Genomic DNA, 26,557 nt, shown 5'->3' with positions numbered 1-26,557 from the left:
ATGATGACTGCAATATATTAATCCCTTCACAACACTATGGCGCATTTTGAACAGCTGACATGTGCCCAGAACAGCCACGGGTGGAAATGTGATCCACCTGCAGCTGTTAACCCGTTAAATGCCGCTGTCAAACTCTGACAGCAGCATTTAAAGTGCGCATCCGGCAATCGCGCCGGAAATCCCACCCATCCTTGACCCTGTCACGTGATCACAGGTCACCGATGAGTTGGGATGACAACCAGTGGTCTCCTGCAGCCCTTTATGGTTGTCATTGCTGAATTGCTATTTCTTTTTTAATAAATTTGCAAAAATTTCTACATTTCTGTTTTTTTTCAGTCAAGATGGAGTGCAGAGTGTACATTAATGAGGAAAACAATGAACTTTTTTGAATTTACCTTTTCCTGGTATGTATGGCCCCTCATTCCTATCTTGGTATGCATGGCCCCTCTCATCCCCTCCATGGTATGCATGGCCCCATCCTTATGCTGGTATGCAGGGCCCCAAAAGAAAATCATTAAAAAACCCAAACCATTATAATTACCTTCCTGCGCTCCCTCGCAGTGACCCCATCCTGGTATACATGGCCCCATCCTTATCCTGATATGATTGGCCCCCATCCCCATCCTAGTATGCATGGCCCCATCAGAAAAACATTAAATACCCATACCATTACAATTACCTTCCTGTGCTCCCTCACAGCATCTTGTTCCGGTGCCAGTAGCTGCTTTATGCTTGTAAGCATCATACGCTACTTACAAGCCAAGGACACCCGCCAAAATACTCACTGATCTCCATGCCGGGACTATGTGCGTGGAGGGCAGTGAGTATTCAATGCTGTTTAGTAGCGAGCAGTGTTAGCCGCAGCCATTGGCTTCCTGCAGCTGCCGGGCTTTCAGTGTGCCGCATTTAAAGGGAATGAATATGGGAGTGGAAAGCACTGAACAGTCATTCCCTTTAGTAGCCGGGACACGTGAAAGCCCGGCATCTGCTGCTAACACTGTGTGTGCTAATATGGTTTTATTATTGAGAAATAGCGATTTACATACTAAGTGTTTATCTAATGCCATTGCATGCAACCTGATTTAATTTTATATTGCATCATGATCATTAGATGAGCTGTATATACATTTTTTCATTATTTTTGTTAATGAGGTGTAACCGGTTCACCGATTAGTTGGCGACAGATTTTTACTTTTTACTCTTTCTAGACTTCTCTTCCCTATATTGTATCTTTTATGTATTTTTTAGTACAATTTTTCTACTATTAGAAAACTATTGTGTGAAGGGTTCTGTTTTCTGCATCGGTTTAAGTTATCTAAAAGTTTCACTACTTAGAAAACCGCTTTAAATATTCATGTTAAGAAATTTAGACTGAAAGTGTTTAGATTTGATGGATTAAGGATTTGAAACATTAACTTTGGTTGTGTAGCTACCAGGGTCACCACTTGCAATAGCAAATAACCACAAAAATAGAAAAGTAAAAGGAAGGCCCTTGAAAGCATTTGCTGTTTAGCAGACATGCTATCTTTCATTGACTGAAGGTTGATAATTATAAAAGAACAAGGACAACTTCTGCAGAGAGAACATACAAACTCCTTGAAGATGTTGTCCTTGGTGGGATTTGAATCCTGGACCCCAGCACTGCAAAGCAATAATGCTAACCACTGAGCCACCGTGCTGTTCAATATAAAATATGATGATCATCTTTTCTGATGAAAAGAGAGTGGCTTCCACAATTTCCTCTTATAGCAAAGAAGAAAATAACAACATATGCTTCTGATAAGAATGGAAACAATCCTCCCTGACTTGTTCTAGTAAAACTTGACTTTATAATATCTTAATAAAATTCTTTATTATCTGAGGTTTTTTTTTTTAAATTTTAATGTTCTTCCTCCTATCATATTCATCCTATCCTGACTTAAAGGGGTTGTCCACTACTTTAAATTAACCCCCCAAATTATCCCCCCGGGGCCCCTAATGAATTTTGTAAATATCTCATGTTGCCCATACTGCCTGTGAGCGGTGCTATCCGTGGCCGCTAACAGGCAGCACGTGACCCAGCACTGACATCACGACAAGTGAGGCGTGACTCAGCGCTGGGTTGTAGGCAGGGTTATCCCCGCATCACACCCAGCATCCACCACGCGCTTTCTCAATGAATGGGCGTGCAGTGGATGCCGGGTGTAATGCGGGGGGATAACCCAGGCCACAGCCTGGCAGCCAGCACTGAAGAAGGAAGAGGGACTCCGGCTACTGCCAGCACCTGTCGGGATGACAGTGGAAGCAAGAGCCGGCTGCAGCTGGTTGTCACGTGCTGCCTATGAGTGGCCAGTGATAGCGCCGCTCATAGGCAGTATAGGCAACATGAGGTATTTACAAAATTCATTAGGGACCCCAGGGGGATACATTGGGGGGTTAATTTAAAGTAGTGGACCACCCCTTTAAGTGCATCAGCTAGGGCAAAGTTTAGCAAGCGCAATCGTACAATGGCCCTCAGGGGCCATGTTTTAAGGATTTCTCATTTAGTGATAATCACTGGTTGCACTAACTTATAGCACCAATGAAATCACATGTTTAAAAAATTGAGAATTCTGTTGGGAGTTAAAATATCTGTTCTATGGTAATATTTTAACAGTCCAGGACTAAACAAGATTACAGTCTCTCCAAAAATAGTTTCACATTTATTACAATTTATTGAGTAAGATTTCTTGATGTGCTACAATATCACCATCAATCCAAATAAACATGTGTGGACTGGAATGGAAAGAGTAGTTCAGAGGAGATGGCTATTGTCAGCCACTTCAAAAGTTTCCCTTTGGAATGATTTCATTGCCTTTTAGATTTTAAGACGAGGTTAGGATCTTCTGACCAAAGGATGTATAATACAATATTAACTTTTACATCAGCGGAGTGCACAGTAATTAAGTTTCAATCTTCAATTGCACTGAAAGATAAAAGACTTGTGAGCTATGAACAATCCCTGTTTGTCAAAAAAAGCCCACTGGAGATAAAATGATGCTAAAGGGTATGCTGGGGTCCTGTGTCCATTTAAACAATATTTATACACTGACACTTGTTGTATGGAGTAGTTTTCCTACTCAGGGAGGCCAAAAGGATTGCAAAGGGAAACAAAATCGGCAGATTTTCCAAACAGAGAGGCAACAATCAACTTGGTTAGGTCTCGCACATCAATGTCCGGCACTGCTTCTGGCAATCGGGAGCAGAGCGTAGGGCTGCATGTATTTCTATGCAGCCGCACGCTCTGCTCCTAAGTGCCGGCGGCAGTGCCGGGTATTAAGACACGAGACTCGTCCGAGTTTCTCACAGGTCAGACCCCGGTCTTACAGAGTATCTTTGAGAGATAACAAACTTAGACAAACATATATATACAGGTAAAATCGGTGTCCCTGTGTGGGGGAGAGCTGTATTACTCAACTTTTATCTCCCCCACTGCTTCTGCCTTGCAGGATATGTGTTCTCTCTCAAGGAAATATCATAGGGGAACGATGTACAAGGATTATACAGAGTATACCTTACAGTAGAAGTGGTACTGTGCAGTGTACAGGAGATTAGAAGTGGTACTGTGCAGTGTATATATACAGAATAATACTGATTTCAGTAAAGAAAAAAGCTGATGTCATGATCCAGATCGGGTTTTGAGTTCTGTTTCCCCTTTTTTCCCGGTCTGGTCATGTCAAGAGTTAACCTTTCCCAACCTCAGTCTGGGTTCAGGTTGGCTATATATCGTCGCTGCTTCCTACAGACAATGTCAGCTACAGTTTTTGCCTAGGGCTGCTGTAGCTAACCCTGATTTGTCCTGCTGTGTTTGCTGTCTGAACCCGTGTCTCTGTTTTCCCCTACTCCCATCTCGACTTATTTTTTTCCTTTAGTGTGCTGATTCCCTGATTTTGAATTAACTTGTATCCTTACCTGCTTCTGTCTTTTGTCTTTGGCTTTTCTGCTCCTGACCATTACTGATTCCCTGGCTTGTCTCTGGCCGTGAGTTTGCTTATTCATTTGGTACTGCGCTACAGTCCAGGATTTGACCTGGCTTTTTTGACTATTCTGCTGCCTCCTGTGGTAGCCTCACTGCTGCACTGCAGGCCAGCTCTGTTTAGGTGCAGTCCCTAGTGGAGCTTGCACCTACCTGCATTGCAGCAGCATGACAGCTGATCAAAAAAGTAGTGCGGAATACCTCTTACAAAGCAATAGATCTAATATAGAGTCCTCTAGTTCCCAGATGTTTTTCTACTGCTTATAACAATCAATACGGTCAAATTATTTCCATTATAGCAGTGAATATATACAGAACAATACAGATTCTGAGAATTACACCCAGTATACCTGACAGGAGAAGTGATACTGTGCAGTGTATATACAGAATAATATAGATACAGAGAATTACACCAAGTATACAGGACAGGAGAAGTGGTACTATGCAGTGTATATACAGAATAATATAGATATGGAGAATTACACCCAGTATGCAGGACAGGAGAAGTGGCACTGTGCAGTGTATATATAGAATAATACATACAGATACTGAGGATTACACCCAGTGGCGGGTACTGAGGCGAGTTTCTCACATTGCACTTGCAAGTGTGACCCTGGCCTTACTCTCAGTATACACAGACTTCCAGTATATATTATATGTATAGCTGCACTTAATACTGTATATTATACACATATCTATATATATAAACCTGAGTGTATGTGTGTGTGTGTCAAGCCCACTCCACATAGCCCGCACACTCCACATAGCCACACTCACTCCACACGCAAAGCCCCATAAAATAAATATAAATAGCTAATATACAGTATATGTATATATATATATATATATATAATATATATATTTCATAGGCACATCTTCTTGACCACAACAGGTTACGCTGCCTGTGTTGCCCATAGCAACCAATCACTAAGCATCTTTTATTTCACCAGAGCTGTTTAAAAGATGAAAGCTGAGCTGTGACTGGTTGCTCTGAGCAACAGTGTTCCTTGCAGACAGCTGTGGTAACTTAGGCCTATTATTCTTATCATTTCTATGGTGTTATCATCCTTCTGTAAAGCTGGAAATAACAGAATTTATTAACTTGCCAACACAGACCACCCTCTGTCACAGACTGCAGGGGTCACTCAGAATCAGGAACTTCTCTTTGTCTGGCATGAAGCATCTCATTAACTTAAAATTTCAAACACAGATTAAAAAAAGAAGCACAAGATGGATTTCTCCAACCCAGGAATCATTTTAATCGGTGTAACAGCGCCAACCTGACAATGCCTAGATCACTTTAAACTTATTTATACGGCTACAAATAATGCCACTCTAAATTAGTCCTTCTTTACAATTTCTAACTAAATGGTATTACACTCAGGAGGCGGAGCCGCCGCACTGAAATGCTCTGTGCTGCGGGACACTGCGCCTCCACCGTTTACAGACGGGAGGGAACCTGGAGATGACATACAGGTATATACTATGTATTGAGGGAGATGACATACAGGTATATACTATATACAGGGAAGATGACATACAGGTATATATTATACACAGGGAAGATGACATACAGGTATGTACTATATACAGGAGGAGATGACATACAGGTATATACTATATACAGGAGGAGATGACATACAGGTATATAATATATACAGGGGAGATGACATACAGCAACAATTTATGTGCAATATAAACATTATAATTTGTTATAACTAACCACAGCTAGTTACTATGCCCTGGCAACGCCGGGCTCTTCAGATAGTACACTGTATTTTCTTTTATCCACAGCTCCAAACTATATATTATTATATATACAGCTCCATGCTATATACTTGAATATACCAATTCCACATTATCTATACACAGTTCACTTCCCACTAAATACCATATACACAGCTATACTCTGTACAATAAAAAATAGTTGATAGTATACCGTGTGGAGCTGTGTATATTGTTTACAGTGTGGAATTGTGCCTATATATATATAGTATATATTGTGGAGTCCACACTATATATTATATACACAGCACCACACTATACTGTATATTATATATACTGTATAGTGCTTTGCCATAGAGTCAGAGAGTGACCGCAGGGCAAGATGGTATGGTTGCAGAAGTAGTGTCGTGCAGCGTTAATAATAATCTTAATTTTTTATTTTTATATAGCGCTAACATATTCCTCAGCTCTTTACAGTTTGGACAAGATAACGGTAGCTTCTGCCAGAGGAACGTAGTCTCTCTGAAAGACAAATCAGTGTTCAAAACAGATTCTCTGATGCCAACACAGGGAGCAGCAGGTGCGTGACCAAAAGTATGCGACTTGCATACATGTGGTCACATGCTGGCTAGATGGTTGCGGCTTCAATCGATGCCAGTGTATTTAGTGAGGCCGGACAAATCTAGTCGGAATGTGGTCAGAAGTAAGTTTGTAGGTGACAGGTTCCCTCTAAAACACTTGTTCCTTTTCTTCTTCCTACATAAGATAAATAATTCCCTTGCCACAAAAAATAAACTTTCAGAAATGATAGAAACGTACTCAACTAGTTATCTAGAAATCCCACCCTCCCCAAAAAATACAATCTAATCCAATCAGTTTAAGATGACATGCATCAAATTCTGTCCATTTTTTCTCTTTAGGGAAAACTCTGGGTGCGCTATCACTGTGTAGAGAGACATTTATCAGGTTATGTTCAATATTTTTAACAGACCGTTTGAGTGCCCCATAAATTCCAACCATTAAGTCATCAAGTGCTGCAATCATTTTTTTAATGCTACCAATACATTTAATCCAGGACATCTTTCTCTCCAAGAAATGAGGACAAATCAATATTCAAAATAAAACAAATGAAATGAGATGTTTACTTAACCTGATTTACATTTCCATTGCACTATATCAATCCAAGCCAATAGCCTCATGGTTAAGAAGCCGCATATGGCTCCGGGGTGTTTGTGTGTTTCCCTTGCTGTGAGCAGAAATGAATACCTTTGTGAGAGAAATATTGGGGATATCATAGTATTCACACTATAAATGTGTAACTACACTATTAGGAGAAAGCTGTTAACATCTACAGTTGTGCTCATAAGTTTACATACCCCGGCAGAATTTTTGCCTTCTAGGCCTTTTTTCAGAGAATATGAATGATAGCACAAACTTTTTCTCCACTCATGGCTAGTGGTTGGGTGAAGTCATTTATTGTCAAACTACTGTGTTTTTTGTTTTTAAATCATAATGACAACCCAAAACATCTAAATGACCATGATCAAAAGTTCACATACCCTGGTGATTTTGGCCTGATAACATGCACAGAAGTTGACACAAATGGGTTTGAATGGCTACTAAAGGTAACATCCTCACCTGTGACCTGTTTGCTTGTAATCAGTGTGTGTGCATAAAAGCTGAGTGAGTTTCTAGGATTCAGACAGACTCTTGCATCCTTCATCCAGCCACTGACGTTTCTGGATTGTGAGTCATGGGGAAAGCAAAAGTATTGTCAACGGATCTACGGGAAAAGTTAGTCAAGCTGAGTGAGTTTGGTGTTATCATTCATACTCCCTGAAAAAAGGCCAAGAAAGCAAAAATTCTGCCGGGGTATGTAAACTTTTGAGCACAACTGTATATTATATATATAATCGTAACAAGTATAATATATATTATCTATATAATCGTAGTTTAAAGTAACTTTTCAGAATAATTTGTCATATGTGTATATATGTGAAATAACCCACAAAATTTGGCTCTAGAGATTTCGATTGAAATGCTTCGAATTTTTTTATGAGAATACATGAAATTTGAGAAACATTTGGAAAAATTAGTAAGTTTCAAACTTTGAATGTGTACACCCTAAAACCAGATGTTCACTTAGCATAATGAGGGGCGCAGACCATGATTCTAGTGATGTGTCACTTACTGGACTTCTTCGTGTAGTTTTGATAAAATTGCTCTTTTTATCAGCAGGAAATTTTCATTATAGGACTAGAAAAGCTGCTATCAGGTAGTCAAGCATATTCATGAGCTCTGTAGCCCCCCCACACCACTAATTAGCAGCTTTCTGTGTACACTGTACATGAGCAGAGTGGCGCCAATCAGAGGTGTCGGTGGGGGTATACAGAGCTTAACATTCAAAGGTCTGCAGTAAACAAAACACTGTATGTGCGCCATTATTTCCTTGGTAGTTTTCCCCTAATTTTTGTCACAGCATGAAATGCTGATCCCATTAACGGGTAACGATAAGCATTTTGGTGGCCCGGGGTGTACAAATTCATTCATTCATACACTTTTGTCCAGTTCTTGACTGTCCAGTGCTGGAATTCTCCACTATAGGAATGAATCCTGAACTGATGACACTTTTCTTGCTATCTCTGGTAGTAATTGTAGGGATATACTGTATTACTGCTGCAACTTGGTTATTGTTGGCAAACAGCAGCAGTCAGATGTAGGCTACTGAAAAGAACTTGCAAAAAAAAAACCTGAATGCATCAATACGGCATCTTGTGATAATATTTTAAACATTAAAGTGTGTTCATAAAATATGATGACATGTCAGCAGCATATGAATTAAGTAGGACCCCAGGGGATGCCCCGAACAAAGCTCTTAGCCAGTGCCTCGAATCCTTCTTTCTAGGCATCAGTTGGGGTCTGGGCAATCACAACTCATATTTTTCTGGTAATAACCACTCTATAATATGTTATAATCCCTGTTTATTTTGGGAAAAATGTGCATCCAATTACTTCATTTATTTTTTAGCAAAAAATGTGTTACAATAATAAAAAAAAAACATATATTACTCTATTGATATTAGTTGGGTTTTACTTTATAATGTACCTCCATCTTTCCTGTGCAGGGACAGATCCTAAATTTTGTCCCAATATTTGTTCCTCTATCCTCCTTGTCATGGGAAATCGATTTGCGTTAATAAAAAATACATTAATCCAGAATCTGTCTAGTTCCTCATTTAATGGATTTGTCTGCTTTCAGTTAATGTTCATCCCTGAGGGCAGTTTAGTGTAAAAATAAAAACAAACCACGAGGTACACACCAACCCGAGGTCCACCGGTGAGACTTTACCGGTGAGTCTTTGCTGCTGCCCCCGTTGACTGGTTAGCTGCAGCACTGACATCAAGTCTTCAGCGTAGCAGCCAGTGAACTCAGTAGCTCTGAGTATGGCGTCCCATCACTGGCAGAGCCACAGAGTTCACTGATTGACTACCGCTCTGTTGATGCCAGATTCCAAGAGCAGCAGCAGACACTCACTGGTGAACCCCAATACAACTTCTTGGCATACCCTTCTTGGCATACCCTTCGCTTGGCCATGATAAAATAATAAAGCTTATAAAATAAATCTCAGCTTCTCTTACTCACACCTTAAATAGTATTATTATATAGTAGTAGTATGATTATGGAAGGTACATAGATGATATCCATTTTTTTTTCACGGGCAACTGAACTGCATTGGCGAGTTTGATAAGCTACATGGATCAAAGTTGGACATGTCTCCATGTTTATTCCAGACAATTTTCAGGGACACGTGAAAAGGAGCATGAATTGTAATTGGTCTACATCAAGCAATAACAGATAGCACATATACCAAAATGCTCATATTATTATTATAATATTTGAATTAGAACTATTTAAGAGAATAAATATACATGAAAAAAAGAGATCTTTAACATGATGCACCATAAGACTCTCTCTTTGAACATCAGAAGGTTATTATTTATAAGATGGCGTGGGTATCAAGAACTAGAAGTGTTTTTTGAGTAATGGAGCTTTGCAGATAAGCACATCCTTAGCCTAAGCCATTTACAGAAAATATAGCATGTATAACCAATTTCTAGAAAAACAATCAAACAAACAAACATACAAAAGTAACTTTTCTGTAAATAAGCAGCATGATTATGATCTGCTAGCTGCATAGGCGGCCTCTTACTTTATTTTTTATGAAGAACGATTGTGCTATCCAAAGAACCTGACAAATTCAACTAAATTTTAAAACAGAGTTGAAAACTAGATATATCTGTACGACGTTGTAATCTGATTGATGGCTTGGGCATCACCACCAATGTTCAGTGGTATCTTGTTGATTTTAAATTTGTGGCCCAATATGGATGTGATCGGGGAGGGGAGACTGTATCTGTGAACATACTATATAGACATGTAACAGACTATATATCTGATCATGGATGATGGCATCTGTCTCGGATTGAGGGGCCAAGGGCCCACCAGTAACATTGACTCTGGGGTCCACTGTTCCGCTACTTGAAAATATTACATTTCCCACATTTAAAAAAATTACCTCTACTTCTATACAATATTCAAATGATAGTTTCTTAGGCTAGGGTCAGACTCGGGAGAAACTCGCACGAGTCTCGCACCTCAATGCCCGGCACTGCCGCCGACACTCGGGACCGGAGTGTGTGGCTGCATAGAAATACATGTAGCTGCACACTCCGGTCCCAAGTGCTGGCGGCAGTGCCGGGAATTGAGGTGCGAGACTTGTGCAATTTTCTCACAATTCTGACCGCGTCCTTACATGATTGATGAATGATAAGATTTTGTTTCTGTCTATACAGTCATGGCCGAAAGTGTTGGCACCCTTGAAATTGTTCCAGAAAACATAGTATTTTGCCCAGAACTTTTTTGCATTTACACATGTTTTGTTATCATAGAATCATAGAATCATAGAATCATAGAATCGTAGAGTTGGAAGGGACCTCCTGGGCCATCTGGTCCAACCCCCTGCTCAAAGCAGGATTCGCTAAATCATCCCAGTCAGATGTCTGTCCAGCCTCTGTTTGAAGACTTCCATTGAAGGAGAACTCACCACTTCTCGTGGCAGCCTGTTCCACTCATTGATCACTCTAACTGTCAAAAAGTTTTTTCTAATATCTAATCTGTGTCTCCTTCCATTCAGTTTCATCCCATTGCTTCTAGTCTTTCCTTGTGCAAATGAGAATAAAGTTGATCCTTCTACAATGTGACAGCCCTTTAGATATTTGTAGACAGCTATTAAGTCTCCTCTCAGTCTTCTCTTTTGCAAACTAAACATTCCCAAATCCTGCAACATTTCCTCATAAGACAGGGTTTGCAGACCGGTCACCATTCTGGTCGCTCTTTTCTGAACTTGCTCCAGTTTGTTGATGTCTTTTTTAAAATGTGGTGCCCAAAACTGGACACAATATTCCAGATGAGGTCTGACCAAAGAGGAGTAGAGGGAAATAATGACTTCACGTGATCTAGACTGTATGCTTCTGTTAATACATCCTAGAATTGCATTTGCCTTTTTTGCTGCTGCATCGCACTGTTGACTCATATTCAGTCTGTGATCTATTAGTATACCCAAGTCTTTTTCACATGTGCTGTCACTTAGCCCTATTCCTCCCATTCTATATATGCTTTTTTCATTTTTATTGCCCAGATGTAGTACTTTGCATTTCTCCCTGTTAAAAACCATTCTGTTAGTTGCTGCCCACTTCTCCAGTTTATTTAAATCTTTTTGAATCCTCTCTCTCTCTTCTCTAGTATTAGCTATCCCTCCTAGCTTTGTGTCATCAGCAAATTTAATCAGTTTACCCTCAATTCCTTCATCTAAATCGTTGATAAAGATGTTGAACAATACAGGGCCCAGGACAGAGCCCTGTGGTACCCCACTTGAGACATTCTTCCAACTGGATGTGCAGCCATTTACGACCACTCTTTGGGTCCGATCACTAAGCCAGTTATGAATCCACCTAACAGTTGCCTTGTCCATTCCATACTTAGTCATTTTTTCAATAAGGATTGCATGAGAGACTTTGTCAAATGCTTTGCTGAAGTCAAGATATACTATATCTACAGCATTTCCTTGATCCACCCAATCAGTGATACCGTCATAGAAGGAAATTAAGTTAGTCTGACATGACTTATTAGTTACAAACCCATGCTGACTCTGTTTAATCACTTCATTCTTATCCAGGTATTGACATACATGTTGTTTAATAATTTGTTCAAAGATCTTTCCTGGTATAGAAGTCAGACTCACCGGCCTATAGTTGCCTGGGTCCACCTTCTTCCCCTTTTTGAAGATAGGAACAACATTTGCTCTTCTCCAGTCTTCTGGCACTTCTCCTGTTCTCCAAGAATTTTCAAAGATTATGGAGAGGGGTTCAAAAATTTCTTCTGCTATCTCCTTCAGTACTCTGGGGTGTAATTCATCTGGACCTGGAGACTTGAATTCATTTTGGTTAGCTAAGTGTTTCCTCACTATCTTTCTGTTTATAGATATCCTGGATTTTTCTATTCCCTTAATAGGACAGTGAATAACAGTTGATGTTACATTTCCTTTCTGAGAGAAAACAGATGCAAAATAGGAATTTAAAAGTTCAGCCTTCTCAACATCCTGTCTTACCATTTCATCATTTTCATCCTGTAAAAATCCTATAGCATCTTTGACTTTTCTTTTACTTTTGACATATCCCCAAAATCCTTTATTATTGCTTTTGACATCTCTTGCAAGCCTCAATTCATTTTCAGCTTTAGATAATCTGATTTGTGCCCTGCAGGTTCTGCAGACAGCATTATATTCTTCTTTAGATATGCCTCCCTCTTTCCATTTTATAAACATTTTTTTCTTCCTTTTTAGCATGTGCTTAAGTTCTGTGTTCATCCATCCTGGTTTCCTTAAATGCTTCCTATTCTTCCCTCCTTTCGGAATTGTTAACAACTGTGCTTTGAGAATTTCATTTTTCAAGATTTCCCATCCTTCCTGGACATTTTTGTCTTTAAGGATATCCAGCCATTGGATCCCTCTAATTCTATTTCTGAATCCCTTAAAATCTGCCTTTCTGAAATCTAACCTTGACGTTATACACATGTTTATTTCCTTTGTGTGTATTGCAATAACACAGAAAAAAACTGAAACAAAGGCAAATTGGACATATGATGCTCGTTCAAACTCACCTGTGGCAAATATCAGGGCAGTTATTGTGGGCAATATTAAAATCACACCTGAAACCAGATAAAAAGGGGAGAAGCTCACTGAACTGACTAAAGGGGAGAAGTGTATTGTGCTAACTACTGCTCATATAGGGGATGAAGGCACACTCCTGCACAGGGGCCAACTGAGGGGAATACCTGTTCTTTTATGGGCCAGGCTGAGCCTGAATATCATTTAAGTATTTTTGTGAAAAGTGGTGGCCTTCGTGACCTGGTAGAAGAAAGCAGAAGAGCCTCCGATATGACATCAGGAAAGGCTGAGATCCTGAAGACAGAACAAACACTGAATTTCTATCCATTTCCCTTAGGTTACAATTCTGCTCAAAAGTTTACATACCCCAGCAGAATTTTTTCTTACTTTGCGTTTTTTTCAGAGAATATGAATGATAACACCAAATATTTTTCTCCACTCATGGTTAGTGGTTGGGTGAAGCCATTTACTGTCAAACTACTGTGTTTTCTCTTTTTAAATCATAATAACAACCCAAAACATTCAAATGACCCTGATCAAAAGTTCATATACCCCATTTCTTAATGCCGTGCATTGCCCCCTCTAACATCAATGACAGATTGAAGTCTTTTGTGGTAGTTGTGGATGAGGTTCTTTATTTTCTCAGATGGTAAAGCTGCTCACTCTTCTTGGCCAAAATCCTCCAGTTCCTGTAAATTCCTGGGCTGTCTAGCTGGAACTGCGCGCTTGAGATCTCCCCAGAGGGGTTCAATGTTATTGAGGTCAGGAGACTGAGATGGCCACTCCAGAACCTTCACTTTGTTCTGCTGTAGCCAATGTCAGGTCGACTTGGCCTTGTGTTTTAGATCGTTATCATATTGTAACGTCCAAGTACATCCCATGCGCAGCTTCCGGGCTGATGATTGCAAATTTGCCTCTATAATTTCCTGTTAACGTGCTGCATTCGTCTTTCCTTCAACTTTGACCAAATTTCCTGTGCCTTTGTAGTTCACACATCCCTAAAACAGCGATCCTTCTCCGTGTTTTACAGTAGGAATGGTGTTCTTTTCATCATACGCCTTGTTGACCTCTCTCCAAATGTAACGTTTGTGGCGGTGGCCAAAAATTTCCATTTTGGTCTCATCACTCTAAATTACCTTGTTCCAGAAGTTTTGAGGCTTGTCTCTGTGCTGTTTTGCATATTGTAGGTGAGATACTTTGTCGCATTTGTGCAATAATGGCTTTCTTCTGGTGACTTCAGCATGCAGCCCATTTTTCTTCAAGTGCCTCCTTATTGTACATCTTGAAACAGCCACACCACTAGTTTTCAGAGAGTTTAGTATTTCAACTGATGTTATTTGTGGGTTTTTCTTTGCATCTCAAACTATTTTCCTGGCAGTTGTGAACGACATTTTTCTTGGTCTACCTGACTGTGGTTTTGTTTTTACACAGCTCCTGATTTTCTACTTGTTAATCACAGTTTGAACGCTGCTGACTGGCATTATCAATTCCTTGGATATCTTTTTGCATCCCTTTCCTGTTTTATACAGTTCAACTAACTTTTCCCGTAGATCCGTTGACAATACTTTTGCTTTTCCCATGACTCACAATCCAGAAATGTCAGTGGCTCGATGAAAGATGCAAGAGTCTGTCTGGATCCCAGAAACTCACTCAGCTTTTATGCAGACCTACTGATTACAAGCAAACAGGTCACAGGTGAGGATGTTACCTTTAGTAGCCATTCATACCCATTTGTGCCAACTTCTGTGCATTCTGTGCATGTTATCAGACCAAAATCACCAGGGTATGTGAACTTTTGATCAGGGTCATTTGAATGTTTTGGGTTGTCTTTATGATTTAAAAGAGAAAATGCAGTAGTTTGACAAGAAATAGCTTCACCCAACCACTAACCATGAGTAGAGAAAAAGTTTTGGTGTTATCATTCATATTCTCTGAAAAAAGGCCAAGAAAGCAAAAATTCTGCCAGTGTATGTTAGCTTTTGAGCACAACTGTTTATAACTGATTTCCAAATCATCTGATACCCTGTGCATTAGTCTGGGGTTACACGGTGACTTTGGCTGCAATACAGGTCGCGCGGCCAAAAAACGCTTTGTGCAGCTGCTTTTCGGGTACTGCAACCAGAAGAGGCAAGATGAAAAATAACAAACCAAGTTGGATTTTTTACATCTTGCATTTTGCGGCAACCCTGTTCAACTACATTACAATGTGATGTAGCAGAGGCACATAGCAAACTTTGGCTATGTGACTTACATAACAGACAAAGTCTCCATGTAGCCTCAGAATAATAGTAAAATGTTATTTTCAATATAAGGAAGTTAAAAAAAGGGCTTAGAAATAAAGGAATTTCCCACTCCTTTTATATATTTTTGCCCAAGTGGCCTGTAAAAATAAGACAAAGCACATATACACCAACCAACCCCTTGTCACTTGGCCCTGCAGTTTGATGGGTCACCTGTCGGTCTCAACTTCTTTTCTTCCAGCATCGTCAGAGTGACAACCAATGTATAGTAGCTACAGGAACTGATTATCTAAGTGGTTGTGTGCTGAAAAGTAGGACGCAATCAGGGTGGAGGACTCGGCCAATGGGCCCGAGATGCAATGGGCAATTGATATATGTCTAGGGCCAAATGCAAAATAAAAGAATAGAGTTTAAAACCCATGTAAGAATATTACAGTGGAGCTAATCCAAATAAAGCCCTCTACCTCTAAATGAAAATATTTTAAATTTGTCATGGTGTTTTCATTGAACACACAGGATATGGCATTATTAAATTCTGAAAAAAAAGTTTTTGTGAATCAAGCCAGTAGAAATGTCCCTAGTAACAATAAACAGGCCATAAAACAATTTTAAAATGCATTTTTGTTTTTTATGGGTCTATTATTGTGTCAAATCCTGCCCCCACCACAGGATTCCCAAGTGCTATGCATGGGTCAATGTAACCCTGTATGTCGTCATCAGAAATCTCCCCTTCTCTCAATATAAATATACCCGTGAGTGCGAAATCAGTCATTTTATATGACCTAGCAGAGGAAATATATATTATTACTAGCTGAAGAGCCCGGCGCTGCCCGGGCATAGTAACTAACTATGGTTAGTTATAGCAAATTATAATTATCCTCCATCCCATAGTCCCGTGCCCATATACTCATCATACATATCCACGATCCCATAGGCCCGTGCCCATATACCCATCATACATGTCCTCCATCCCATAGTCCATGCCCATATACCCATCATACATATCATACATCCCATAGTCAAGTGCCCATATACCCATCACACATCCGCCATCCCATAGGCCCGTGCCCATATACCCATCACACATCCTCCATCCCATAGTCCCATGCCAATATACCCATTATACATATTTGCCATCCCATAGTCGAGTGCCCATATACCCATCACACATCCTTCATCTCATAGTCCCATGCCCATATACCCATCATACATATCTTCCATCCCATAGTCCCATGCCCATAAACCCATCATACATATCCTCCATCCCATAGTCCCGTGCCCATATACCCGTCATACATATCCGCCATCCCATAGTCCCGTGCCCATATACCCGTCATACATATCCTACATCCCATAGTCCAGTGCCCATATACCCATCACACGTCCTCCATCCCATAGTCCCATGCCCATATACCCGTCATACATATCCTCCATCCCATAGTCCAGTGCCCATATACCCATCACACATCCTCCATTCCATAGTAGAGTGCCCATATACCCATCACACATCTGCCATCCCATAGTCCCGTGCCCATATACCCTTCATACATATCCTCCATCCCATAGTCCAGTGCCCATATACCCATCACACACATCCTCCATCCCATAGTCAACCATTATGACATCATAATGAGCGGCGGGGCTTGCAACCTATGATGACATCAGCGTCGCCATGGCAACCATTGTGACATCATAATGGGGGGCGGGGCTTGACGCGCACACACTTTTTCCCCAGTATATAGATAGGGGCATTATGACATCATAATGAGGGGCGGGGCTTGACGCGCACACACTTTTTCCCAGTATGTAGACAGGGGCAAAATTGTTTGGTGAATTGCAATGCGCGGGGTTAAAATTTCGCCTCACAACATAGCCTAGGACGCTCTCAGGGTCCAGACATGTGACTGTGCCAAATTTTGTGGCTGTAGCTGCGACGGTGCGGATGCCTATCCCGGACACAGACACACACACACACATACATACATACACACTTTGCGCTTTATATATTAGATTATAAACAATAGGTTGTAATGACTCTTAATGCATGGACTTCTAGAGTCCTGATGGTGGTAGAAGAACATCCATCACAATTCTTGCATTCTCACACCACTGATGGGTAGTTCTATGGGGGCAAAACTCCCATTTTACTGGGCAAAACAAGGGCAAGAACAGTAAATAAGTCATCTAAGAATAAAGTACTGGTTCAACAGGTGCTAAAGAAAAATTGAGGGTAACAATAATATGTAGCTTTTCTCATTGTACACACAGGACATAGCGTTACAAAGTTCTAAAAGAGTCAATGGAAATAATTTTATGGCCAAAAATGACAAACGTATTCTCGGAGTGATCCCTTTTGTAATTTTTGGACATAAAAGCATTTACATGGAGTTTTCTGGCTAATATGGTGCCACTATACAATTTTTTATTGGACATCGTGTGAATCGAGACAGAAGAAATGTACTTAGTGGCAAATTATTAGTCACCAGATTGGACAAAGATTGAAAGATCTGATTCAACAGGTGCTAAAGAAATCATCCTACAAGGTGACGATAAAAGGTAACAACGTTGGATCACTTTGCACTTTGAGCAAACAACATGTGGACACCTATGTTCAAGGGGTTTTGTACCTCTAGCTAAATAATGAATGTAATAGTAATGACACAATGAAATAGCATTTTTTTTTAAGAAAACTGATATTTCGTATGGATCAATAAAATATTGACATCACACAAGCTTTGCTCATACAACATAGTTCCCTACACAATAAGGCCCATTACATACGGCTGTAAATACTACAGTGCCCTGGAGACACCAAATCACACCGCCAGTTAATGCATCACTCCAACATTGTTTCTTTTTTTTAGCATTGGAGTGGTGCCAATAATTTAAGGTCCCTGACCATAGTGTTAATCTGACCAACTTCACCTTCTATCGGTGCCGCTCTGGTCCCGGGCCGCCGTCTTGTGACCGCAACTTCTGACTGTCCGGAAGTCACAAGCTCTCAATGCCAGTCTATGAGAGCCAAAAACAAGGCCCTCGTAGACTTGCATGGAAAAGTGATCTCCAGCTCACTCCAGCAAAGACTGGAGCGATCCGACAGGTCACAAACTGCTGGAGACCGACTGGAGTGGCGGAAACAGAAGGGGAAGACGGCAGCTGAAATATATGAGATGGGGATAAGGAATCTGGACTAGGAGCACCACTCCGGCACTGCAATAAAAAAAGAAATACACTGGAGTGGTGTTTAACTCTAGCGTTAAAGGTTTGTGATTTGGTCAGATATTTATTGAACCTTTTGCCTCTGGCTCAATGCATTTTGAAGGCTTGGAGGGACTTAGTCAAACTTTTACAAGCTCTGGATAAAAAATCTCAACTTCTGGGATACGAGATAGATACAACGCAAAAAGAAAATGAAGTAGTATGATATATAGTAAAATTAGCACTAATGTTTCCATATAATAATAATCTAAGGCATATTGCCTCCATACTCGATGATAATCTTTGGGCACTGTGCACACTCAACAAATGACAATCAACTCGGATCAAACTCACAATTCGACTATCTAGCTAGATAATTACAATAAGTGCACTTCTCACGAGTGTATACATCAGACGATGATTAATCTGATGATTTATCGGCCCAATGTTATTCTATCGGGCAGTACAGATCTGCGGTTTTTTTTCTCAAGCTGATTCAGTGTGAGAAAAAAAATTCAGCATGCTGTGCAAATCGAATGGCACGCACCCATTCAAGTCTCTGGGTGCATGGAAAACATCAGGCTGCACTTGGACGACATCTAAGTCCAGTCTGATTTCTGCGGAATCACACAATGGGGAAGATGGAGAAATTTTGTTCTACATCTTCTCCGCACCTGTGCTACGATTCTCTCATCTGAGCGAATCAAACCACACTAAGCTGACACTCCGATGACACGTGGATCAGAGTTTGAGCCGAGCTCTATTTACATATTCGTCCCACTTCTCTCTCATGAGAGAATCATCACTCGTGTGAAACCGGCCTAAGACTATATTCACATGTTCATTATTTGGTCAGTATTTTACATCAGTATTTATAAGCCAAAACCAGGAGAGGAACAATCAGAGGGAAAGTATAAGGCCAAGGCTGTATATTCTCTCATGCAAGAGAATTGGCCTGATAGGCTACTGACATTCGGCTCAAACTCTGTCAGAGTTTGAGATGAGTGTCAGTTTACTGTGATCCAATTTCCTCAGAGCACAGGTGTGGAGAAGATGGAGAACTTAGTTTCTCCATCTTCGGCATTGTCTGAGTCCATAGATGCCAGACAGCACTCGGATGTCATCTGAGTGCAGTCTGATCTTTCACACGCACCCATAAACTTGTATGGGAGCAAGTGATCCAAATTCCGGAGCATGTAATTTGTTATGTACAAAAAAAATCCCACATTTACACTGCCACATAATCAGGGACGGACTGGCCATCTGGCAGTTCTGGCAAATACCAGAAGGGTCTGTCTGGTCATGGGCTGCATTGTCTGTCTGCTACATTGTTAGCAGAATCGGTGTTCTCAGGACACCCATACTGGTAAGAGTTGTGACGGAGCACAAAGTCGCTGACTCCATCATTTACCCCAGCAGGCCACGGGTATCATTAGACATACTGGTCTTTTAGTAAATCTTACTTTCCTCCATCCAGGGTAATATTAGTAATATATCCCAGCTGGTGATGGGGGACAGTGACGGCATGGGCCTGTGCGATTTCTAATGGCAGGGCTGAATTTCAGCCTCAGTCCGTACCTGCACATAATATAACATTGGTCCGAGTGCGATCCGATAAAACATCAGATGGCACTCGGCCGTATTATATGCTTACATCAGATGGCACTCGGCCGTATTATATGCTTACATCAGATGGCACTCGGCCGTATTATATACTTACATCAGATGAGACTCGGCCGTATTATATGCTTACATCAGATGGCACTCGGCCGTATTATATGCTTATATCAGATGGCACTCGGCCGTATTATATGCCTTCATCAGAAGGCACTCGGCCGTATTATATGCCTACATCAGACGGCACTCGGCCGTATTATATGCTTACATCAGATGGCACTCGGCCGTATTATATGCTTACATCAGATGGCACTCGGCCGTATTATATGCTTACATCAGATGGCACTCGGCCGTATTATATACTTACATCAGATGGGACTCGGCCGTATTATATGCTTACATCAGATGGCACTCGGCCGTATTATATGCTTACATCAGATGGCACTCGGCCGTATTATATGCTTACATCAGATGGCACTCGGCCGTATTATATGCTTACATCAGATGGCACTGGGCCGTATTATATGCTTACATCAGATGGCACTGGGCCGTATTATATGCCTTCATCAGATGGCACTCAGCCGTATTATATGCTTACATCAGATGGCACTCGGCCGTATTATATGCTTACATCAGATGGCACTCGGCCGTATTATATGCTTACATCAGATGGCACTGGGCCGTATTATATGCTTACATCAGATGGCACTGGGCCGTATTATATGCCTTCATCAGATGGCACTCGGCCGTATTATATGCTTACATCAGATGGCACTCGGCCGTATTATATGCTTACATCAGATGGCACTCGGCCGTATTATATGCCTTCATCAGATGGCACTGGGCCGTATTATATGCTTACAACAGATGGCACTCGGCCGTATTATATGCTTACATCAGATGGCACTCGACCGTATTATATGCTTACATCAGATGGCACTCGGCCGTATTATATGTCTTCATCAGATGGCACTGGGCCGTATTATATGCTTACATCAGATGGCAATCGGCCGTATTATATGCTTACATCAGATGGCACTCGGCCGTATTATATGCTTACATCAGATGGCACTCGGCCGTATTATATGCCTACATCAGATGGCACTCGGCCGTATTAAATGCTTACATCAGATGGCACTCGGCCGTATTATATGCTTACATCAGATAGCACTCGGCCATATTATATGCTTACATCAGATGGCACTCGGCCGTATTATATGCCTACATCAGATGGCACTCGGCCGTATTATATGCTTACATCAGATGGCACTCGGCCGTATTATATGCTTACATCAGATGGCACTCGGCCGTATTATATGCCTTCATCAGATGGCACTCGGCCGTATTATATGTCTTCATCAGATGGCACTGGGCCGTATTACATGCTTACATCAGATGGCACTCGGCCGTATTATATGCTTACATCAGATGGCACTCGGCCGTATTATATGCTTACATCAGATGGCACTCGGCCGTATTATATGCTTACATCAGATGGCACTCGGCAGTATTATATGCTTACATCAGATGGCACTCGGCCGTATTATATGCCTATATCAGATGGCACTCGGCCGTATTATATGCCTACATCAGATGGCACTCGGCCGTATTATATGCTTATATGAGACTATAGAAACACGTCACCACTCCTGATTTTGGCCTACAAATATTGGTGTAAAATACTGACCAAATACTGAAGGTGGCCTCCAATTTCCAGACCCTACCATTGCCTTCTGCACATCCTGTAGCACTGGGAGAGCCCGCTGCTGTCTACGGTGCTGAAGTCGCAGACCAGCCCCCAGCTCTCCACAGATGGAGACATTTCCATCCATCAGAATTAATATACAGAGATATAATGAGCAATAACCATCTCCAGTGCAATTAGTCACAACACAGTCAGCTAAGTGAAGTCATCAAACCCTCTGGAGAGAGGAACCAAGTTGACACAAAGTTGCAGGCGAGGCACCAGGGCTTCCTTCTCCAGTCCTCTCATTCAGGGGGTGTACTCACCATGTTGACTTCAGAGACCATGTCTATGCTGGCTATAGTGATTCTCATCCCCACATCAACAGGCGGGCCTGGGAGAAGAAGAGGCAGACTGTCACCACAGCAGCAATGTGCAGAGGAATAACTCAGGAGCCAGCTGCTTTTTTTCTATGGCATTTCACCTTTTGGCGGTGATTATTAGACGATCTTACATTTATTACTAGCGCGTTACAATGGGATCAGGGAGCGGTGTCATTACCTCCAAAGTCTGGCCTCAGTCGGATGTCATAGCCCTTCAGCAATCTATCCACGGTCTCTTTCACATATGACATGTTGCTTGGCTCATTAACACTAAGGAGAAGAAGAAGAAGTATGGACACTGGAGTCAGCACTGACCTGACAGGCATCAGCCCCACTACTCTGCATGGACAGCAATTAAGGAGATGCAGATCTCTCTGCAGCACATCTCACCTCTGAGCACAGCACACCATGGCGATCAGCAGAGGGAACGAGACAATCCGGAAAGATCCTCCTCGGTTCTGCAGAGTCCACATTACTTGAGTTGATAGAAAAAAATAAAAAAAAAATAAAAAAAATAAAATGTTCCTTAATGAGAGAAGATTCAACGAATGCAACTAAAGTCTGAAGCCAGGCGCTAATTCCTAATAGAGAGGAGCATGCGCAGTGCGGGCAGCATCCACCACACGGACTGGGGAAGATGGGAAGGAGGGGGCAGCGGGGGAAGGGGGGGGCGGCAAAAAAAGGGATGCAAAAAATGGCCAAGTCTCCAAAGGGTTAAAAGTTGTGTCTTGTTCTCAGTCCGTGCACGCCGGCCAGAGGGTGGTCGCAGGGCTCCTGTGCGGGGGTGCAGGCTCAGCTGTGGGGGAGATGATGGGAGAGCATGGCTGAGATTGCGGGCTGCTGTGCTGGAGGACGCGGCGGGGACGAGCTGTCAGCGGCTCTCCTTCCCCGAGCACGGTGCAGCCATTCCCTGGGAAGCTGCGGTGGTGGTGGGAGAGGAGTCGGGCTCTACCTGATCACGATTCCTCTGATTATGGGAGGGGGCTGGAGAGAAACCACACAAACCAATTACTTCTGCTCTGATATGTGGATGCAGGGAAGCCGGCCTAGAAACTGGGGCTCCTCACACGGGGAGGCAGAGGAAGGCATCGCCTCCTCATCCTCCTCAGCGGCAGTGGAAGCTGCTGCACGGGCGCGGGACCAGCCACCTCTGCCTGTCCTGCCCGCCACCTGCAGGATTAGGTCACAGGAGCACACAGTGTCTGCACACAGCATACAGTGTGTGATAGGAGCTAGTCACCTAGAGGTACCAGACTCTGTCTATACACTCACTATGATGGGTTCAGCTAGTTATCTGGTGCACCAGGTGCTAATTTAGGGGAGGTGGTGACATAGCACCCAGCCACCTCTGCCTGTCCTACCCGCCACCTGCAGGATTAGGTCACAGGAGCACACAGTGTCTGCACAGTACAGTGTGTGATAGGAGATAGTCACCTAGAGGTACCAGACTCTGTCTATACACTCACTATGATGGGTTCAGCGAGGTGTCTGGTGCACCAGGTGCTAATTTAGGGGAGGTGGTGACATAGCACCCAGCCACCTCTGCCTGTCCTGCCCGCCACCTGCAGGATTAGGTCACAGGAGCACAGTGTCTGCACACAGCATACAGTGTGTGATAGGAGCTAGTCACCTAGAGGTACCAGACTCTGTCTATACACTCACTATGATGGGTTCAGCTAGTTATCTGGTGCACCAGGTGCTAATTTAGGGGAGGTGGTGACATAGCACCCAGCCACCTCTGCCTGTCCTACCCGCCACCTGCAGGATTAGGTCACAGGAGCACACAGTGTCTGCACAGTACAGTGTGTGATAGGAGCTAGTCACCTAGAGGTACCAGACTCTGTCTATACACTCACTATGATGGGTTCAGCGAGGTGTCTGGTGCACCAGGTGCTAATTTAGGGGAGGTGGTGACATAGCACCCAGCCACCTCTGCCTGTCCTGCCCGCCACCTGCAGGATTAGGTCACAGGAGCACAGTGTCTGCACACAGCATACAGTGTGTGATAGGAGCTAGTCACCTAGAGGTACCAGACTCTGTCTATACACTCACTATGATGGGTTCAGCTAGTTATCTGGTGCACCAGGTGCTAATTTAGGGGAGGTGGTGACATAGCACCCAGCCACCTCTGCCTGTCCTACCCGCCACCTGCAGGATTACGTCACAGGAGCACACAGTGTCTGCACACAGCGTACAGTGTGTGATAGGAGCTAGTCACCTAGAGGTACCAGACTCTGTCTATACACTCACTATGATGGGTTCAGCTAGTTATCTGGTGCACCAGGTGCTAATTTAGGGGAGGTAGTGACATAGCACCCAGCCACCTCTGCCTGTCCTACCCGCCACCTGCAGGATTAGGGCACAGGAGCACACAGTGTCTGCACAGTACAGTGTGTGATAGGAGCTAGTCACCTAGAGGTACCAGACTCTGTCTATACACTCACTATGATGGGTTCAGCTAGTTATCTGGTGCACCAGGTGCTAATTTAGGGGAGGTGGTGACATAGCACTCAGCCACCTCTGCCTGTCCTACCCGCCACCTGCAGGATTACGTCACAGGAGCACACAGTGTCTGCACACAGCGTACAGTGTGTGATAGGAGATAGTCACCTAGAGGTACCAGACTCTGTCTATACACTCACTATGATGGGTTCAGCTAGTTATCTGGTGCACCAGGTGCTAATTTAGGGGAGGTGGTGACATAGCACTCAGCCACCTCTGCCTGTCCTACCCGCCACCTGCAGGATTACGTCACAGGAGCACACAGTGTCTGCACACAGCGTACAGTGTGTGATAGGAGCTAGTCACCTAGAGGTACCAGACTCTATCTATACACTCACTATGATGGGTTCAGCTAGTTATCTGGTGCACCAGGTGCTAATTTAGGGGAGGTAGTGACATAGCACCCAGCCACCTCTGCCTGTCCTACCCGCCACCTGCAGGATTAGGGCACAGGAGCACACAGTGTCTGCACAGTACAGTGTGTGATAGGAGCTAGTCACCTAGAGGTACCAGACTCTGTCTATACACTCACTATGATGGGTTCAGCTAGTTATCTGGTGCACCAGGTGCTAATTTAGGGGAGGTGGTGACATAGCACTCAGCCACCTCTGCCTGTCCTACCCGCCACCTGCAGGATTACGTCACAGGAGCACACAGTGTCTGCACACAGCGTACAGTGTGTGATAGGAGATAGTCACCTAGAGGTACCAGACTCTGTCTATACACTCACTATGATGGGTTCAGCTAGGTATCTGGTGCACCAGGTGCTAATTTGGGGAAGGTGGTGACATAGCACCCAGCCACCTCTGCCTGTCCTACCCGCCACCTGCAGGATTAGGGCACAGGAGCACACAGTGTCTGCACACAGCGTACAGTGTGTGATAGGAGATAGTCACCTAGAGGTACCAGACTCTGTCTATACACTCACTACGATGGGTTCAGCTAGTTATCTGGTGCACCAGGTGCTAATTTGGGGGAGGTGGTGACATAGCACCCAGCCACCTCTGCCTGTCCTGCCCGCCACCTGCAGGATTAGGTCACAGGAGCACACAGTGTCTGCACACAGTACAGTGTGTGATAGGAGATAGTCACCTAGAGGTACCAGACTCTGTCTATACACTCACTATGATGGGTTCAGTGAGGTGTCTGGTGCACCAGGTGCTAATTTAGGGGAGGTGGTGACATAGCACCCAGCCACCTCTGCCTGTCCTACCTGCCACCTGCAGGATTAGGGCACAGGAGCACACAGTGTCTGCACACAGCGTACAGTGTGTGATAGGAGATAGTCACCTAGAGGTACCAGACTCTGTCTATACACTCACTATGATGGGTTCAGCTAGGTATCTGGTGCACCAGGTGCTAATTTGGGGGGAGGTGGTGACATAGCACCCAGCCACCTCTGCCTGTCCTACCCGCCACCTGCAGGATTAGGTCACATGAGCACACAGTGTCTGCACACAGTACAGTGTGTGATAGGAGATAGTCACCTAGAGGTACCAGACTCTGTCTATACACTCACTATGATGAGTTCAGCTAGTTATCTGGTGCACCAGGTGCTAATTTGGGGGAGGTGGTGACATAGCACCCAGCCACCTCTGCCTGTCCTGCCCGCCACCTGCAGGATTAGGTCACAGGAGCACAGTGTCTGCACACAGCATACAGTGTGTGATAGGAGCTAGTCACCTAGAGGTACCAGACTATCTATACACTCACTATGATGGGTTCAGCGAGGTGTCTGGTGCACCAGGTGCTAATTTAGGGGAGGTGGTGACATAGCACCCAGCCACCTCTGCCTGTCCTGCCCGCCACCTGCAGGATTAGGGCACAGGAGCACACAGTGTCTGCACACAGTACAGTGTGTGATAGGAGCTAGTCACCTAGAGGTACCAGACTCTGTCAATACACTCACTATGTTGGGCTCAGCTAGGTGTCTGGTGCACCAGGTGCTAATTTGGGGGAGGTAGTGACATAGCACCCAGCCACCTCTG

The 26,557-nt window shown here is 43.2% G+C and overlaps 1 protein-coding gene across 1 annotated transcript in view; it reads right to left on the bottom strand.

Annotated features, from left to right (window-relative positions):
* GABRB1 (gamma-aminobutyric acid type A receptor subunit beta1) overlaps positions 1 to 23,207 on the bottom strand; it is a 694,328-nt gene extending 671,121 nt beyond the window's left edge. Inside the window, exons 1-3 of the mRNA XM_073583457.1 lie at positions 22,458 to 23,207; positions 22,246 to 22,337; positions 22,011 to 22,078 (exon numbers count right to left, since the gene is read on the bottom strand). Of these exons, the coding sequence (XP_073439558.1) occupies positions 22,011 to 22,078; positions 22,246 to 22,337; positions 22,458 to 22,540 (243 nt within the window). The 5' untranslated portion in view covers positions 22,541 to 23,207. The remainder of the gene's footprint in view (positions 1 to 22,010; positions 22,079 to 22,245; positions 22,338 to 22,457) is intronic.
* Between the last annotated feature and the right edge of the window lie 3,350 nt (positions 23,208 to 26,557).

This window comes from Dendrobates tinctorius, unplaced genomic scaffold, assembly GCF_039654945.1.
Source record: "Dendrobates tinctorius isolate UK_male_01 unplaced genomic scaffold, ASM3965494v1 ptg000079l, whole genome shotgun sequence".
NCBI lineage: Eukaryota > Metazoa > Chordata > Amphibia > Anura > Dendrobatidae > Dendrobates > Dendrobates tinctorius.
This window is presented reverse-complemented; position numbering and strand designations above follow the sequence as displayed.